The 18,641-nt window shown below is 41.1% G+C and overlaps 1 protein-coding gene and 1 long non-coding RNA gene across 8 annotated transcripts in view; one reads left to right on the top strand and one right to left on the bottom strand.

Annotated features, from left to right (window-relative positions):
• Positions 1-18,641, top strand: part of LMNTD1 (lamin tail domain containing 1) — a 217,716-nt gene that overhangs the window by 179,102 nt on the left and 19,973 nt on the right. For all 5 annotated transcript variants that reach the window (XM_021274794.4, XM_072042043.1, XM_072042025.1 and 2 more), the window contains 2 exons: positions 762-934; positions 7,323-7,417. In XM_021274794.4, the coding sequence (XP_021130469.1) occupies positions 762-934; positions 7,323-7,417 (268 nt within the window). The remainder of the gene's footprint in view (positions 1-761; positions 935-7,322; positions 7,418-18,641) is intronic.
• On the bottom strand, positions 536-17,828 carry LOC140003149 (uncharacterized). 3 transcript variants are annotated; one of them, XR_011811189.1, is made up of 4 exons: positions 16,598-17,780; positions 10,997-11,064; positions 9,615-9,689; positions 536-4,827 (listed from the first exon to the last, which is right to left on the bottom strand). It is a non-coding gene; the product is annotated as an uncharacterized lncRNA (long non-coding RNA). The 3 variants fall into 3 exon arrangements; XR_011811190.1 differs by lacking the exon at positions 16,598-17,780 and adding an exon at positions 12,852-15,500; XR_011811191.1 differs by having other exon boundaries at positions 3,512-7,109; positions 16,598-17,828.

Raw genomic sequence — 18,641 nt, forward strand, 5'->3', positions numbered from 1 at the left:
CCCTGAGCAGAGTCATTGACTATTTTAAATAAGGAACACAATATTAGATTTTATTTTCTTTATAAGTCCCCTCCAAAATGTTTGTACCAGGAACTTTAAAGCCAGGTCCACAACAGAAAAGCATGTGCAAAGGAGTTGATATACATGTAGTCTAAAAATAAAGGATTAGCCGATCTGGATATATTTAAAAAAAAAAAAAAAAAGAAGGTTGGTGTCTCTTCTCATGTTTGAAGTAATTGCTTTTCTCTACATTTCTTTAGATTCTTTCTGTAGATGTTCAGAAAGATGAACAGTTTTCACCATCAATTGGACTGGCTGTTCTTTACAAGCTGTGTTCTTAAAAATGGCTAAATCACTTTTGCTCAATCTCTCCAAAGAAACTAACTCAGAGGCAGGGAGAAATTATGTAAGAATTCAGTGCAAAGAGTTCAAGTCTGGCAGAATTATAAGCAATGGCAAATGGTAAATTATAATGTGATATGTCAAACAATATAGAAGTTGCAGTTATTCCACCTACAAGTAAATGCAGAACATGTCAAATATTTGTGCTGTTTATTAAATAAATAGCATAAATTTGATGTACATGTGCAGTAAACACAGTAAATCTATGCAAAATGCAATCATAAATATGATAATGCAATACAATAAATAATGCAGTAATAAATACAATATGGATGCATTTTTTATATCCTGTACACATACATGCATGTGCAAAATGTGAGAAATATACACAGTAAAGTTAATTGAATTTCTCTTTACAGGGAAAAAAAGACCTTTGCATGCCTGTTTCCTAATCAGAGTGCCTGGTGCCAAAGTCCAGACTCTCCCACCCATCCTCACTTTTCTCTGGTTAGACCACTAACCCTGGGGAATGACGGCAGCAGCTTGTGCAGGCAGTCTCGGTGTCAGTCGTCAAGGCCTGACCCTGTGCCAGGTGAGTTCAGGAGCTGACACAGTATGGGCTGCAGATGGAACAGTGGTGATACGGTGGAGTTCCTGACACGAACTGTTGAGTACTTAAAATGCATATATCTTACTACCTGGATGTACCTCCACACTCTACTGCAGTGCTCTCCAAACTGTTTTAATTGAACACTCCTACCTGTCAAAAAACATAGAACACACATCCCCAGTATATTCATTTTTATTTATTTATAAATTATATACATTTACTACTGTAATAATATGTACATTGTAAAAACTACATAAAAATAGAAATTAAAAAAGGATGAGATAAAGATGAACAAAATTTTAAATACTTTAAATATTTTCTTTTACTTATTAATAGTACAAAAACATTTTCTTTCCATACCCCAATGGATTGTCTTGCACACCCCCTGGAAGACCACTGCTCTGTAGAACTGCATATGTTGGGAAGATGGAGGGAGGAAATTGCTACTAATATTAATGCTTTTATAAAGTGAGACAGAATATTAGGAATCAACAAAAGAAAGACACTCTTACATTGGCAGTGAATTGCTAATTAGGCAGTGGTGAGAAAGCTAGTGTTTAATTTGGGTGCTTCAAACCCAGAAAGCTGTTGACATACTGGAAATAGTTCAGGGGAGGATGACAAAGTGAATAAGTGTCTGAGGAGATTGATTCATTAAGATTAAAAAGACCTAGATGTGTGTTTGACAAGCAAGGTGATCATCATACAGAGGGACCCCAATCTCCTCTGCAAGAAGGAAAACTCTTCAATCCAAAATATAGAGCTGAAGGGAATAGAAACAAGTGAAAAGCAGGGAGGCTTAGGTTGCATATGTATGTAAAACATAGATTTAATGATCTGTAGTGTAGTTTTCCTGTTGTGCTCATTGCTCCATTTAGTATTTTAAACCACTTACAAATTTCAAGTGCTCAGTTCCAATTAATTTTAAAGGAACTGGGTATCCAGCTCCTGAGGACAGCTTTGCAACAGTTCTTTATTTAGTGAGTGTTTAGAACTAGGCCAGTCAAATTCTTTGAATGTATTAACGAGGTCAGTCTGTGACTGGTGTGGATAAGTGACCATGTAGTTCTCAGGAATTTTTCCCCTTTTCTAGGAGTGCCAGCCTATGAAAAGCCTTTCAGCTTGAGCTAGGAAAGTGTTTATGCTTAGCTTTATCTGAATAATAACCATGCAGGAACATCCTTCTCAAATGCCAAATCCAGGCAAGGCAGATTAAGACCTGATGGAGTGAGTTCATGGTTTGTTTCCTGCTCTGTCGTAATGGTAGGATCATATGTTTGAAAGATTTTTCCCATTTCTTAAAACTTGATTTGGCTCTTTCTGTGATGCTCTGATCTTCTGCAGAGCTGGGTCTCCCATATCTCCTCTGCTTGTTTCTCAGACAGGGAAAAGCTGGGAAGAAGTTAGCACTTGTAAGCTGGGGCTGCTGGTAGCATCACAGGTTGTGTTCCAATACACAAATGCTGTGGACAAAGAGGAGACAGTCTGTAGAGCAAAACCCCTGGTGTTGAGGATCTGGCCTTCACCCTATACATATTTTAAGGGTGATTTAGTTTGTCCCAGCTCTAGGCTGGTCCAACAGACCATGAGGGGGCACCTACATCTGCACAGTGCAGGTCCTTTTTGGGCATGGAATTTCCCAGGCTGCTGCGACACCCACTCATGCTCACCACTGGACTGCTCAAAGTAGTTTCCATCTGAACACCCATTTGCAGCCAGAGTGCTTGAGGTGCAGCTGCTTTGGAGAACATCTTGTGGCTTGGTTTCATTCAAGAGGAATCCAGCTCATGCACTCAATACTGCTCCATGATGTAAACCTGAGTGCCATGGGCAGGGAGAGTGGCAACTCCACTGCAAAGGAACAGTCCTCTTCAGACCCAGAGCACAACATGCACACACAGGATGTCCCCCAGTGCTTCTCCTGGGAGCCAAAGGGAATTTGATGACACAGCTGGGGTGAACTGCACACAGTCTTCTTTGCTGCATTCCTGTCTCTTCTCACATCCCTGCAGATGGAGGCCAGCGCTCTTGCCACAGGCTACATTTGGTTTCAGTTTTCAAGATTATTTTTTTCCTTGCAATCATTAAGGCTAAAACTTTTCTCAGTAAAGCAAGCAACATGAAACCAAAGCAAAACACCTTTGAGAGTGTAATGCAATCATGTCCCCAGTCTGCAGGCATAGAGACAGGGCCTGCCCACAGACCTATCTCCAAAGTGTGGGAACTCTGGAGGCAGAACTCAAGGCATGGTGGTCTGCCATGCATTAAATGTGTCTGATTTTCTGTAGGTAATCTCATGCAACTTGCATACCCTTAGTCTCTCTTTCCCAGATCTTTGCAAAAGATAATTCAGTTCTATTTACTTATGGTTCATTTGCAGTTCTTTTCACTACTGAAGTATGAAATTATTCCTCTTAATACTGTCAGGAAAGTTAATAATATCCAAGATATCAGATTAAAAATTAAATATGGGTACAACCATTATTTTCCTCTGATAAATATTCATGCGTAGTACATATTACTGCAGGATTTTTCCATAAATAAATATATAGAGAGATGTAGGCGTCATTCTTATTTTATTACAAAGCAAAAATTACAAGATCTTCAGGCAGATTTATATGAGTACTTAGACATTATTAGTGATGGTGGCAGAATGATGATTTTCAAATATATGATGGAATGATGTTTTTGAATATATGACTACTTTTTATTATTTTTTCTTTTGATTTTACTTTCATTGCTTCAAAACTTTTAACTAGCAGGCTTATAAATGCTATGAGCAACTGCAATCCACAGTAGTATGCATAAGTACAGTCTTGCTTAGTTCTTGATTCACAAAAGCTTCCCTGTTCAGACTTGTTCATAAATGCTTTCTAATATCAGAGACTTAGAGAAATCAGTATTGTTAACTTCACATTTATTTTCTGCTGCAAACATACTTTTAATCAATATTAAGTATGGATATTTATTTTCCTAATGCCATAATATAGCAATGTTAGGTCAATGCTATTGAATCAAAATAGTGATTCAAAGTATTTTTACATTTTCCTCTCAGATACTGAATTATGCTTTTCAAAATCAGTTTAGTATATGATCATATCCCAGAAGTATACAATCATATCCCAAACATTATATTTTTGGCCTCTTTTTTGTATGTTAATTGCATCAATCTGCAATCTGTACAGAACAAAGTACATTCGGTGACATGATGGTGTTTAAAGAAGTCTGCCTTGCCTCTCCGTTTGCAACTCAGCATTTGTCCTTCTAACTGCTACAGAACAGGAGTTGCATTATCCTGTCCCAGTTACGCTTGTAGCTTTACTTTGAGTCCTTGCAGTTGATAAGACGATGGTAGGGTATATAGTGCCTGTTCCTCTCAGCATCTATCCACCAATATGAAATTTCAGCTGGCACATTATGGTTCCTCCACTTTGGCTTCTGAGTCCCTCCTGAGGCTGTGCACAGTTTTCTTTGGTGCTGACAACAACAAAAAAAACACTCCCGAACTCTTTGAACTATCTCTTTGGTTTCCAATTATCCTCTTTTTCTTAGACTGATAGAAAGGGAAAAGTTGCTCCTGCCATAAGTCACAGTGTTTAAGCCAAGCTTCTTGCATTTCAGGCTCATCATTTCAGGTTCATCCCATTTTCCTCAGAAACACATTGTTGTGATGATATTTTTGTTGTTGTTGTTGATGAATTTCACTCTGAATCAAAATGCTCAGCTGTGAACTTTGCAAGGAGTTTAAAAATAGCCATGGAGCATATTGTAAAGAGAACACTTTGAAGCCTCAGCCAAGACTAACGTATTTTGTGAATCTGAATGTTTCCCTGTTGCTGGGGAACGTTAATTAAGCTTTCAGTGGCAAATTGAACCTGCAGACAAGAAAAGTATTTAGCATACATTTTTCAGTGAAAATGAGCCAATTCCTACAACTTTCTTCTCTAGCAAATGGAGCTAGCCTGTTAGTATTCTTTTTTTCCTCAGCAGTTCTCATGCTTTTTGCTCAGAAAAGAAGAGTCAAATGAGACAAGATGCACTCATATCATGAAGCATTCATTCTCTTTACTTGCCCAAGGACTTTTGTACATTGTGGGACCACCCATGTAATTTCCAGTAAACAATGAGAAACGTTTACAGATTTCTCTGTTTTCTCTCAGGATTCTGACATATTACAGACAAGGCCGAGCAATAACATTGGCCAGTGTAAATGATGTACAAACATGCAGATGCACTTTTTGAGTACCAAGAGGTCAAACAATATTACAGCAATATCCTATGGTACGAAATTAAGTCAGCTACTTTCTCCAGTAGATCAGCTAACCAGTGCGGATTTATGAATTGTGCTTATCATTGCTAAGACATAAAGGAAAGCATCTCAGCTTGCTCAGTACAATGTCATTCACCCTGGCTGACAGCCATGTGCTCCACTAGTCTGCACCTGTGTGTTTATGTGCCCTCTGCCAGCTTAAGTTCTTCTGTAGCCTTCAAAACCTTAAAAAAACTTTTCAATTTCTCACTGGGTTAGAAACTTAATCTAGAATTCAAAGGGTCAGTGTAGCTATGGAAGAGGATGATCCAGTAAAGAAAACAATTCTGTTAGCAGAAAGCTATGAAAGTATCCTGACATCATTTATTAGGTACCAAATGCTCTACCATCATTTTGTCATAACCGTAGGAATTCTGGTTTCTTTTTTGCTGCTTTCTCAGCCATGATATCTTATGACTTGACAGTATGCTTCCCTACCCGACAGGCAGAATGCCAGTCTGTCTGAATTATTTCCTTATCTATTTGTTGTTTACTGCTTAAAAACCACTGATGTAATGTGCATTTGTGTATCTCTGGTGCTCCAGGGTAAAAAAAAAAAAAAAAAAAAAAGTTATTCTGACTTAAAATTTTGTGGGAGGGAAAAACTTGGACAAATCAAAGAGATTAATAATTCTTTGTTATCAAATATAGAAAACATGAAATAAATTACATTATGTACAATGTCTTTGAATAACATAAGCAAGCAATGTTCTTTCAACTCACTGTTTCAGTATGAGCTACATTATGAGTACTCCAGTGACACTGAAAGAAAATCAAGGATTTATACATGGTTTTGTTGAGAAGGAGGAGAGATAAAGGTTGGTGAGAGACTTTCTTAAGACTGTGAGAAACCAAAATACCCCTGCCACTGTTGATGTAGGTGTCCAGAGGTGATAGGTTGTGTAGCAGGTATACTGTCTACAGCCTCAGAAAGTCAGCAACACTGACCTGCTTCATGTATATTAGCATCACTTTGCAGCCCAAATGTCGTCACTGCACTGAGAAGCGCTAACACATTTGGCACTTGCAAACTCTGGCTGCCACTGAGAGAAAAATCTGGAGAGCTTCAATGCTTTTGAGATGTGAGCACTTCTAAGCACACATGTCCCCTGGAAATATCAGCAGATCTGTCTGAATGAAAGGTACATTTATTGTCCTTTGCTTCTATTGCAAGCTGATCACTATGGGAAAACTGTGTTTGCAAGTTGGCTTGTGTAAAAGCAATTCTCTCCCGGATAATTTTGGCAGAACAACCTGACCTTCAAGAAGTCATGACTAAGGATGGCCCTTTATCTTCTTGTCATCCATTACAGCATTCAGTCTGTGACCAAGTCATACAAGGGAGTGATAGAGTCCAGAGATCCACTTCTGGAAATTGCTCTGATATAATAACAATACCCAGTGTTTATGAAATCTCCAAGTGAACTTGCTTAAAGGTAGTGTTCATGACAGGGGAAACATGGATCCATTTAAAAGCTGATTCTATGGTAAAAGTATGTCCAGGGCTGAAATTAGGTTTGAACACAGCTCAAGGAACTGACAGAAACTCAGGGTCAAGGAGTAAAAATTCTTATTCCCTGCCTGCCAGGAATTTATGGAGAACTGCAGACAGCGACAGCAGCGAGCCAAAGACATGACGATTTTTCCAGTGAGACTTGCAGAGATGGTATAAGATAGATAGTCTGAGAGCATCAACTGGAGGGAAAATGACAGTGAGGAGAAAAAATGACGTGATCTCTGTTCAGAGGCTGTTAAAGCTTTTGCGAAGTACTTCTTGTTCATGGACAGCCAATCCAACTGTGATTTTGGCTAACCAATGCTTACTGAAATCCAGTTCAACTGAAAATCCTGCAAGAGAGAGATTGATCCTTTAAAGTAAAGGTATCTTAGAGACAGCTAGTGACCTTGCATGTTATTGTGTATTTTTCCCAGAGTGGCTTTTATTTAAAAAGTTCCATAAAGTCAGAGGAAACAGGGTTTTTGTTATTAGCATGCTTGTTTCCTGAACTGAATTTCTTTTTAAAGTAAATGTGTGGAAATAATGACTGTTGTCATCTACAGGCACTCTGTATGCAGGAAGTAGCTGGAGGAAAGATCCTTCAGTTCCCAGCTGTGAGAGGGGGGAATGCAGAACAAGGCCTACTTGGTCAGCAGGGGTGAGTAAAGTTTCTACGACTCAGTTTTCAATAGAAACAAACAGCAACAAGAAAAGAACTGTAGAGTTTTTAAACCAACAAACAAACTATAATTCCAAATAGAAGAGTTGATCTATTTTGTTGGAGATAATTTTAATTTTCTTTTGGTGAGTAAGACCTATACCAGAACTACAAATATAAAGTATCTGGGTTTGGGTAATATAACTTGATCACAGCTACACACATGGAAGTCTAGAGAAGTTTATGTTTGCATCTTACTTTTGCTTAAAGTTGTAATTTAGTTACGCTATTCTATCTAGAAAACAGAAGGCACTACCCTACCTAAAGGCCTGGAGTGTCTGTTCTGAAGCCCTCACCTGTAAATGTGTAGACCCTCTAGTTTGAGTTGTTGTGAATTTCTCTCTCAAACTTCTTGATTTCTAGACTCATCTCCTGAAGTCAGCTGTTTTGCTTTTATCTCTGGATTTTTATTTGTACAAAATATCCATAAATATGCAGATGTTGGAAATGTCTCGTGAAATGTTAAGTATTCACATTACCTATCTCTACTTCTCAGGTTCTGTTACTTAAGCTGCAATAATTGGTGCATTTTTTTCCCCATTAAGCTATGCACTTATTATTATGGCCATAATAACTGATTTATACTTTATGTATTGATATTACTCAAAATGGTTAATGTTCTCCAAAGTGCTATTTACATTTAGAATGGTGTATAATTAATAATAGTAAGAATAGCCAGCCTATATACATCGGGTAGAAAGAAGAAAAGAAACTGTATGATTACTGCTTGTGCCTCTCTGCTCACTGTATACATAAAGTGTAAAATGACTGCAATAACACATAAGCACGGCATCGCTAGTAGGTTGAGGGAGGTGATTGTCCCGCTCTACTCTGCGCTGGTGCGGCCTCACCTCGAGTACTGTGTGCAGTTCTGGGCACCACAGTATAAAAAGGACATGAAACTGTTGGAGAGTGTCCAGAGGAGGGCTACGAAGATGGTGAAAGGCCTGGAGGGGAAGACGTATGAGGAACGGCTGAGGGCACTGGGCCCGTTCAGCCTGGAGAAGAGGAGGCTGAGGGGAGACCTCATCGCAGTCTACAACTTCCTCATAAGGGGGTGTCGAGAGGCAGGAGACCTTTTCTCCATTAACACCAGCGACAGGACCCGCGGGAACGGGGTTAAGCTGAAGCAGGGGAAGTTTAGGCTTGACATAAGGAGGAAGTTCTTCACAGAGAGAGTGGTTGCACACTGGAACAGGCTCCCCAGGGAAGTGGTCACTGCACCGAGCCTGACTGAATTTAAGAAGAGATTGGACTGTGTGCTTAGTCACATGGTCTGAACTTTTGGGTGGACCTGTGCAGTGTCAAGGGTTGGACTTGATGATCCTTGAGGGTCCCTTCCAACTCAGGATATTCTATGATTCTATGATTCTGTGATTCTATGATATCTCCTAGGGGCACTGTGAGTCAGCAGTGCTTGTGAAAAGGCTTTTCTATCTTGATATGAGAGGTACTTTAGAAGTACAGTGAATTAATGTTTTTCTCAGTGACACTAGATTAAATGCTTTTTGATTAAGACTAACACAGTTCCTGAGAAACTCTCTAAAGTAAAGTGAGTTGACCACCCAAGAAAACTATGACCAAGTAACTTGCTTTCTGATCTCTACATTTGCTACATGATAGTCAGGGTTTAGTGGAAATATTAGAATTGCCAAAGACAACTAAGTGGCATTTTAGAGCTTTATGAGGAGGAAGCCTTTAGTACTATGGGCTTGATGCTGATTTGCACTGTAAGAGCTTCACAGCTCAGAAAACATCTTGGGACGTGTAATATTATCAGCAGTGACTGACTGTGCACACACAGTTCTGTCAGAGCAAATGAAAATAAGATGAAGGACACACTTGCTTTAGTTTCAGCAAACAAAACTGAACAGATTGAAGAGAATACTTCAGATTACAGTATGTTAAAATTTTGGCTTGTCACTAGCTTAGCTGACTTGTAGCAGCTCATCAAACCCTGGTTTGAAGCCCTTGCTTCATGGCTGAGTCAAGCTTTCCTTCAGGTATCCCTATCAAAACTTATTCACCCACATGCAAAATCTTTTTACATGATAGAGTTATGCTTTCAATCAGGCCAGACTGTCAAAAGCACTAGCTTAAACCCCAAGGGAAGCTCTCATTTGGGCTGGTCACTTACCATTTTGCGTGGATGAGTTATCTGAACCAGTAGAGATAGAGATAAGTAGGTCTGTAAGCTCCAGATCTATAAGCTCTTGCATGGGAGAAAGAATAGCAGAAGAGTTAAGTTTGCTACAGCATACAGGACTGTGGGATGTGCTTCTGAAAGTGAGGTGCATACAGCACCTGTGAAGACACAGTGACTCAAGTGTAGCTTTGCAGTGTGGCTTCACATGCACATGCAAATCCATGTTCTAATTACCTCAAAGAATAACAGTGACTTTATATATTGTACTGCTAGTGATTGTTATAGACAGTTGTTTGTTTGTTTTTTTTTTCCAAATGTTACTATGTATTGTGGTGCTGTAAAAAATTATTATTAAGACATACGAGTGGAAAGTCTTTTGACTTACTGTGGTCTTATGTTCTTATGGAAACAATCATAATGCCCATATAGTCCTAACTTCTCAATCATGAAATCATACAGTAGACAGGAAATTCCAAGACCCCAGAGACCACTGACTCAGAAACATAGAAGGTTTGATCCCATGAAAAGGTAGTTTTTACATTGGAAATGGGAACAGGTAAAATTAAATCACTGGATGCCTACTATATGAGTAGTCTTATTCACAACAAGAGTGTCCTTTTTTTGTCTGTGTCACTTTCAATATGGCATAACCTAAACAAGAAAATAATCATCTTTATTTTGAAGTGAATATCTATAGAAGTAGCTAAATCACTATAACTTCAGTCATACAGCTATACTAGGAAGTTCTTCCACACAGACCACCTTAATAAAGACCTTCATAAACTATCCTATAGACAACATGTCTTTTGACATCTAGTCAACGTATGGGAATGCCTGTGAGTGTGAACCGAACTCAGACTTAAGAATGACATGAAACTTCTGTTTTCCCCCCTGAAATCTGATATTGAGGGGAACTGTGAGCCTCCTCCCAGTTCTCAATAGACAATAGTTGCCAGCTTAGTAAAGGAGTTTTCTTGGTTTGTTACCATAGTAGACAACCTGAAAAAAAAAAAAAAGGAATCAAAGTGGGAAAGGGCTACTATCTGGTCCCTCTGGCTGCAGGAGGAGGCACTTTTGAGGCAAGATGGCAGTACTGTATTGGGATAGAGTGAGGAAGCTTGCAATGACCCTACTCTTTAAAACTTCACTTAAAACATTGCACTTGTAAGGATGCCATCTGCCTCCCCAGTTCAGCCTATCTCAGAGAGATGTTCACATCTTAATATGTGCTACATTTTTACTTTTCTCTAGGAGGAGGAAATGCATGCCTAATGAACAGTAGAATTCTGAGGTGTGGTATCCAGCCATCAGCTGTTAGGAGAGAGGAGATACAGCAACTTGTAAGGCATTTTGTTGGCTCAAAAAAAGAATACCTTGCTGGACCTCAAACATTCAGCTTCTTGAAACAGGAGCAGAGGCATCAATCTGGTTCAGGTGTTTCCTAAGCAGAAAAAGAAAAAAAAAAAAAAAAAGAGAGAGAGAGAGAAATGAAATCAGTCTGCTGCTTGGTACTCATTACAATCCTTAAAAACACTTGTTCCTTTCTCCTTTACCTTTGCTGCTAAGCACTTCCTGAGTAATTTCTGCTGCTCTTGAATTGGACTTTTCACAGTAGTGCATGTAAGGAAATCCCAATTCCAGTAATCAAGAGGATTTACCCTTGGAACTAAATAGGCAAGACGTGCCTTTTTTCTGAACAGACAAGTAATTATTTCCATTTCAATAAGTATGGGGAAAACTTAGGATATTTGAGAAGTGACCTTTGATTACTTGATGGGGCCAGATGAGAAGTGTAGCTGTCCATCCCTGTGCAGCTGTCTGCTTTGTGGGTAAAAAAAAAACAGAGTAGAGATGACAGCTACCAGAAACCAGAGGACGGGAGAAGGGACTAGCTTATCTGCAAGCCTGTGTGCTTGCAGGAGTGGGGGAGAAGGAGCCCTTTCTCCACTGTTGCAGTCCCCACAATTCTTTCTCATGAGGAGTCCTAGTGAACTGGTGCATATATATTTTAAATCTAGAGTTCAAGTCAGCAAGGTCCTGTGGTTCATAAGCAATCCTCCTGTTTTCTGTTTGGTTCTTCTGCAGTACCTATTGTTATGTTCTGAGGCAATGTAATGGAAACAATCCAAATAAGCTGGGCACAGGCACACAGTCCGTTATCACAATACTCATGCAGAATTACTCTTGTTATCCTCCTCAGTGCATTTCAGGTTGTCTGGAATAGTTCGGGAACAAGTGACACTCCAGATTACTGTTAGAGAGATGATGGAGCAGACAGTACCTTTTTTTTTATTATTTATTTACTTCCACTACGCTGCAAATACCTTTGCAGTCATGCCCAGTGCTGAGACTAAGTGGCTACAGCCATGGTGATGCTAATGACTGGGATTTAATTGTCAAGGCTCTCTCACTTGTGTGTCAGCAGCATGGATTGTTACGATCAAGTTATCATGAGCAGACTGCAACCCATGTGGGACTTGTTCATAGGTCTCAGTTTAGTCCCTAGCAGAGAACACACCACTTTGTGGGGTGTTAGTAGCAATCCCAAGAGCAAAGAATTGATTGTATGGGCACTTGAAGGGACGCAAATGGGACACTGTTAAGAAAATTTAGATGGGTAGCATAAAAGTACTCTTTTCAACTACATACCTTGCATTGTACATTTATGAATTTAAGAACTTTTGTCTCGAAGGCTAGCAGTAATGCTTCTTGTATGAACTGAGTGTCAAGCACCCCGAAATAAAACCAGGCATTTCTAAAGATCTCTGAGGACAGGCTTAGTGTAATGCTATCCAATTCAGTTCTTCACACCCCTCCTCAGGCTTGTTTTAAAGGTCAGGATAGGACAGGACAGGACAGGATGGGATAGGATAAATCCCAACTGTAGGATAAATAAAGGTATTCCAAAACCAGGATATTAAGTCTGCACCTTATTTCTGATCCTACGTATTTACTATGTTTTACATGGCATGGAAATTCTCTATCCAGTTTTATCCTATTTAAGTAATGTTGGGAAAGACCACTCTGTATTTTGTCGTACTCTTTAATGAAAGAGACTGTTCCAGAAAAAGCTTAACTGTTATAGAAGAAGAAAGGTAGTTCTGAAAAACAAGCTGATGGCACGGGGATGGCTGGATTTTGGTCTTAGGCTTATGTTTAGGTATAAGCTGCATCTATAGGCAGTGCAGCCAAACCAGTTATGACATAGCTACTCATCAGCCTACTTACATGATGGTTAGAAACAGCAGCACAGAACTGATGGTGTCCCAGGTGATATTTGTGCACTAACTGCACTCTGGCTTCAGGAGAGGTCAGAGAAGTTGTAAACAGGTCCCTTGGCTTGTGTACAGGACTTCACAGAAATAAGGAGAAGGTGAGCCTAGTGGTTTTTCAGTGGTTTGTAAGAGTTGCTAAAAGAATACAGTTATTCCCTCTGAAGGTGAATTCCAGGCTCTAATTAGAGTGTTTAGATGTAGGACAGGAGAAAGCTGTTGTTCATTACAGGATTTTAGTAGCTTTGTTAGAAATGTCCGTTTCTGCGGTTCTCACAGCTGTCAGTAAAAGTAGTCAGTAAAACAAGGTACAGTCCCTCACATCGGGGGTTCAGTGATTCTTCCCTCCCGTAGCTGCTTGTTGAAACACTTTCTTTTTTATCTTCTGACAAGTTAAGCAACGGTTATGTAATTTGCTTTGCTGTATGGCCCTTTCCAGGTTCCTGTAGCAGGATTCATCTGATAGCCATGGCTACATTCACATTTGTAGCCACCTTTCAGGTTGATACAGATTTGACTACAGGGTTTTGGCATTCATCAATATCTCCACAGTTTCTCTTCTCGACAGTCACATTCATTTATCTTGCATTCCTTCAGGGGCTCATCACCCCAGTCCTTGCAGTCTCTCTGCTGGTTACACACTTAATTGATATCTATGCATTCTCCACTTCTGCACTTAAATTTTCCAGGTCCAGAGCACTGAATAACATTGTTACAGTTTGCTTCATCAGTGCCATCCAGACAGTCTCTCACACCACTGCACTGCCTACTCCTATGGACACAGTTCCCATCTTCACATCTGAATTGGTCTGGCCTGCAGGTCCAAGAAGGGCAGTTAATTTCATCACTTCCATCCTTGCAATAAGGATCTCTGTCACATCGCCACTTCTTGTAGATACATTCACCTGAGCCGCACTGCACCTCACTCACAGAACACTTCACCGGAGGTGCAGGCTGGCGGCCACACTGCTCCAAAGATTCATCTGAGTGGTTGGAGCAGTCACCTTGACCACTGCAGACAAAGCTTTTGGAAATACATTGCCCACTACTGCATGTGAACTCTGCTGCACTATAAGTCACATTGCCACAATTCTCTTCATCTTCTCTACTGTCACAGTCTTTTTTACCATCACATTTCCAGGACACTGGGATACACTGGGTTGACTGAGGACCACAGCTGATTTCATTTACCTGACATGTTCTCATATAACACAGCTCAGCACTCTTGTCAGACCCATCTTCACAGTCTGGATCCCCATCACACTGCTATCTGTTTGGCACACACTGACCACTGTTGCACACAAAGTCAGATTCAGTACACATCTTCTTCACACAAGCACTCTCATCACTGCCATCTGAGCAGTCTTCATTTTGCTCTAGCACCGTCGGCAGCAGTGCACAGTCAGGTGAGGGCGAGCAGCAGGCAGAGCGCCCTGCAGCGCAGCAGTGCCCGCCGCCGCCCCACACCGTCACTTGTGTCACTTATACTACTCCTATTACCCATGCTGTTAGTGTCAGTGGCATCCTCCTGGTACCGTTTCTGTCTTTGTCGCCCCTTACTCTCCCCCTTTTCTTTTTGTCACTGACCATTCACCACAAATGGATGAGACACATGATTACTAGTTAGGAAAGAGAGTGTAACGTCTGCTATACAGCTGCAGGCATTGCCAGCTGCAACCTTAGAAGAGGTTTGTGAAAAAGCCTGCCGGTGGTCATTTGGCAGTGTAATCTGCGTCTCTGCACTCCTGCCCCGCAATAAAGCTAAGTCGTCATTAGTAATAGTTATAACACCGATCTGGGGACTAATAGTCTTTTTTGCATTGCAAGATAAACCTCTTCTAAAAAGAATGCTAGAGTGAAGCAGCACAGCTCAGCACAGCTGCCGCTGCCTCCCTGGTCACGTCAGACAGGCTGCAGGGTCCTGATGTCCGCCCCTCTGTTCTGTGCCGACTCGCCTCACGGTGAGGATCAGCTACCAGTGTCCACTGACGCCTTTGGTCTCCCGTAGCAACTCGATCTCTCGGCGCCGCTCCGGGCTCCCGACCTATTCAGGTCTCAGCGAGTCCGGGTCTCAGCCTGTGCGGGCCTCAGCCTGTTCGGGTCTCATATGTTGCAGGAAGCATGGCCGAAAGCGCCAGTAGAGTCAGCTCATGCTCCTGCCTTTTTCTTGTCACACTCAAAGCATTTAAGAGCAAAAATAGAATCACAAGATACATCGCTAGGCCCATATATTAGGCACCACCACTCAAAACTTGGATAAAACAGCACTTCTTTTCAGTCTGTCACGCACTTCATTCATCTCTGCCCACTCCCCTTGCAGAGAGTACAGACCCACGGATCGGAACTCTGCACTCACTTTGCATCTCACTCACACAGCACAATCGCACACAGAGGCCTCTACCACATCTCATTCATACTACAGGAATATAATTTACAATGATAACCAACCAAATAAGTATTGTCTCTGACTGTGTTCTTTGTGAAGTGACTTGGAACACTTTGTTTCAAACCTTTACATTTACACAAATACTGTCAACACAAAATACATACATAAAAACACATACAATTATTAACACTCCAGTTAGTATCCCTCCAGCAGCTGAAAACATACCATTTGTCTGCAGTTTCAGGAGATCTTTGCTCCTGCGGTGAGCAGCTGCGAGTGGAGTCCCTGCCGAGCAAAACACTCAGGGTGCACCTAGGGGCGTCGGCGCTGCAGCCGATCCTGCAGCCGAGCAGAGTGTCTCCTGCCTGGCTCACCAAAATGTCTCACAGAAAGCTGACTCCACAATCAGTAAGATTGTAAAGTAGGTATGTTTACTCAGTTCCATGCAGCACGGGGCGGGTAGTCCCACCAAAGTTGTGCACGCCATGCAGCATGGGGCGGGTAGTCCTACCAAACTTGTGCACACCTAACATGGCAACTTGCTTTAGTAAAGAGTTACATATACACGAACATTCCTATACATATGCATAACCTGTCCCTTTGTGAACAGTCCTCCTTATCTCAGACCCCTTGATTAAAGTCCGAACCATGAGGTTGTTTTTGATCTGGTTCTCGGGGTCCGAGAGGCTCCTGTTATCTGGAGGTATAAGTGCAGCACAGGCACAAATGTAGCACATATTCATTCTTAATCAATTGCTCTCTAATTTCTAATTCCAATGTTTCAGCTTGCTCTTTTCCGGATCCACAGGTATTCCACTATTAATGTTCAAAGCCTGACAGACCCCGTCCTCCGTGGATCAGAATACATGGGGTCTTAAGGGTTCTTTTGGTCATTCTATCATATAATACTGGATCATTTTTAATTTACTCTTTAATTTTCTGGGGCCCCTATTGTTCCAATTTCTAGTCATTATTCATAATGGACTTTTTGCTCCCTTCTTCCTGGTCCTTGGTCTTCGATTTTATCTGACCCATCTGGGAATTTTACTTGTGGCAATTCCCACAGCCCTTGGTTGCCCCCAGTGAGAGTGTCTTGCAGGGGGTTTAGGACCTGTCACCCACCCACGTATCCCCAAATTCTATAGGAACCACTTCTATAGAATCACTCCCTTCACCGGCCAAACCCCCTCACAGGAGATTAGAACCGGTGAGAAAACAAAAAGACCTCCACGCTGACTTTAGAAGTCTCAGTTACGCTCTCACACACATAAAAACTGGCAACCGCACCTTTACCCAACCGGACTGTATCCACTTACGATTCAGTCGTCTTCGTCCAGGATCCAACCAGACAGTATCCACAAGCGTCTCTGCTGTCTTTGTCTGGGATCAAACCGGACGGTATCCACAAACAACTGTTGTCTTTGTCCGGTTCGATCCCGGACACCGGCATCCAACCGAACGGTATCCAAACGACCCTGTCGTCTTCATCCGGATCTTTGCGCACAGAATTACGGGAAAAAAAAACAGCCGGCAAGGGAGCTCAAAAAAAAATCAAATTCTTTGCTTACCTTTATTCAGGTTCAGGATGGCATTAGTCCCGATCCGACTCAAACAGGAGCCACCAAATGGTGGGGCTCCTCTCCTAGATCAAATCAGAATTCAGGAACCATAGCCATTCCAGACAAGCCCCCAAATTGTTAGAAATGGCTCATTCTTCAGAATAGGATTAAATAAAAAAATAGGATTTATTAAAAGAATAGAGGTAAGCAAACAGCGCTGGGTGCACCAGGAGTCTCCGCTCCACCAGGACGCACACCAGTTACATCAAGTAGCTGATTTTTATGCTCCTAGACTAATACATATTCATTACTACTTCTAAAAAAAAACAGGTTATTATAATTAGCTTTCGGGGTCCAGTCCCTCCTACTGGAGCATGCGTATCAATCTCTGGTGGTCCCTCTGGGGGTCTCTAGGGGTCTTTCATGCTGAAGGCTTGTAGTCTTCCTCTCCAAGTTTTTTTCTCGTCCTTCCCCTTTGTACTCCTTTGGCACCGTATCAAGTTTATAGAACATCCCCTGCAGGTCTTGTCTCCCAGCCGTCCTTCAGCTTCTTTTTTTCTTCTTCTTAATCTCTTGGCCACCTGGCCAGATATCAGAGGCTTGCATAGTATCCCATAACTGTCACTAGTTGTTATCAGTTGTTCTGAAACCCCCAGACATCAAAGACTTCATACAAACACAAATAGCTTTCTTATTGACACTTTACCAGTAATTAAAACATTCTTCACCAGCCATTCACAGGGACAGTCACACCTATAGCCGTGTTAAATTAATCTCGAAGAAGACAAAAAAAAGGCTGTAACTGTTAGAAATAGAAGTCCGGAATAACAAAAGCAAACAGGTTCATAAATTTGAGGAGTATTTTCTGAGGACTTGATAAATTGACTAGAATGAGGGGTAGACTGGGATACACTGCATCTGTGGTTCAAGAATTAAATTGCCAGTGCAGGGCCCAGAGGCAGACAGGACTGTTCTTTATGGACACGAATTGTTAAAACATTCCTCACAGCTTGAAATATGAGCGTATTAAAAAATCTCTAGCAAATACGCTTATTAAGTGATATTGTATTCTTGCATGGAAACGTGTGTGAACAGAAGACACATGTGGAGCCTTGCCAGCATCCAGGTACCAGTTCTTATATCTAATCTTACATCACATGCACCAACCCTGTTCACTCATGGGTTTAGGCCCTAAACACTTCACAGTGATGACTGACAGTGGGAGTATTCAGGTGCAAGTGCCAAACAATAGAAGTGGAAATCTGACTCGATTCAGCAATAACTGCACAATCACAGGACTGTACAGGAAATACACTGTGGATAGAGTGCCCTGTTTTCTTTTAGTCTGATTCTTTTTCTGTTAAACAAAATACTTGGTGAATCTCAGTTTTGCTGCATGTTCCATTCAGGAGACTCTAAAACACACAGTGAACTCCCTCACAGACTTGAGAGCACTTTAAAAATGTATTGCCCAATCTGTAGGTTGATATTACTGAGCATAAACCCAGAGAGTTGGTACAAGTCCGCGTATCACTGCACATTTCCTTTAGATAGAGCTCTAAAAGCAAAGTAAAATCCCATGCTATTTATGTCACAGTTATTGGCAATGTAGTAGATATAACAGAGCTTAGAAAGACAGGAAAGGTTCTGGTGAATCTCGGCACACTGCAGAAGCCCACTTTGTAACCTTGCCAAAAGAAAAAGCATTCCCAGAACCTTACAGAAGGACTATACTTTTGACAGATCTTTCCTTCCCCACCATGCTGAGCAAAACTTTCATAGCAAAACTTAAAGCCAAAAT

The sequence above is a fragment of the Anas platyrhynchos genome, chromosome 1 (genome assembly GCF_047663525.1).
Source record: "Anas platyrhynchos isolate ZD024472 breed Pekin duck chromosome 1, IASCAAS_PekinDuck_T2T, whole genome shotgun sequence".
NCBI lineage: Eukaryota > Metazoa > Chordata > Aves > Anseriformes > Anatidae > Anas > Anas platyrhynchos.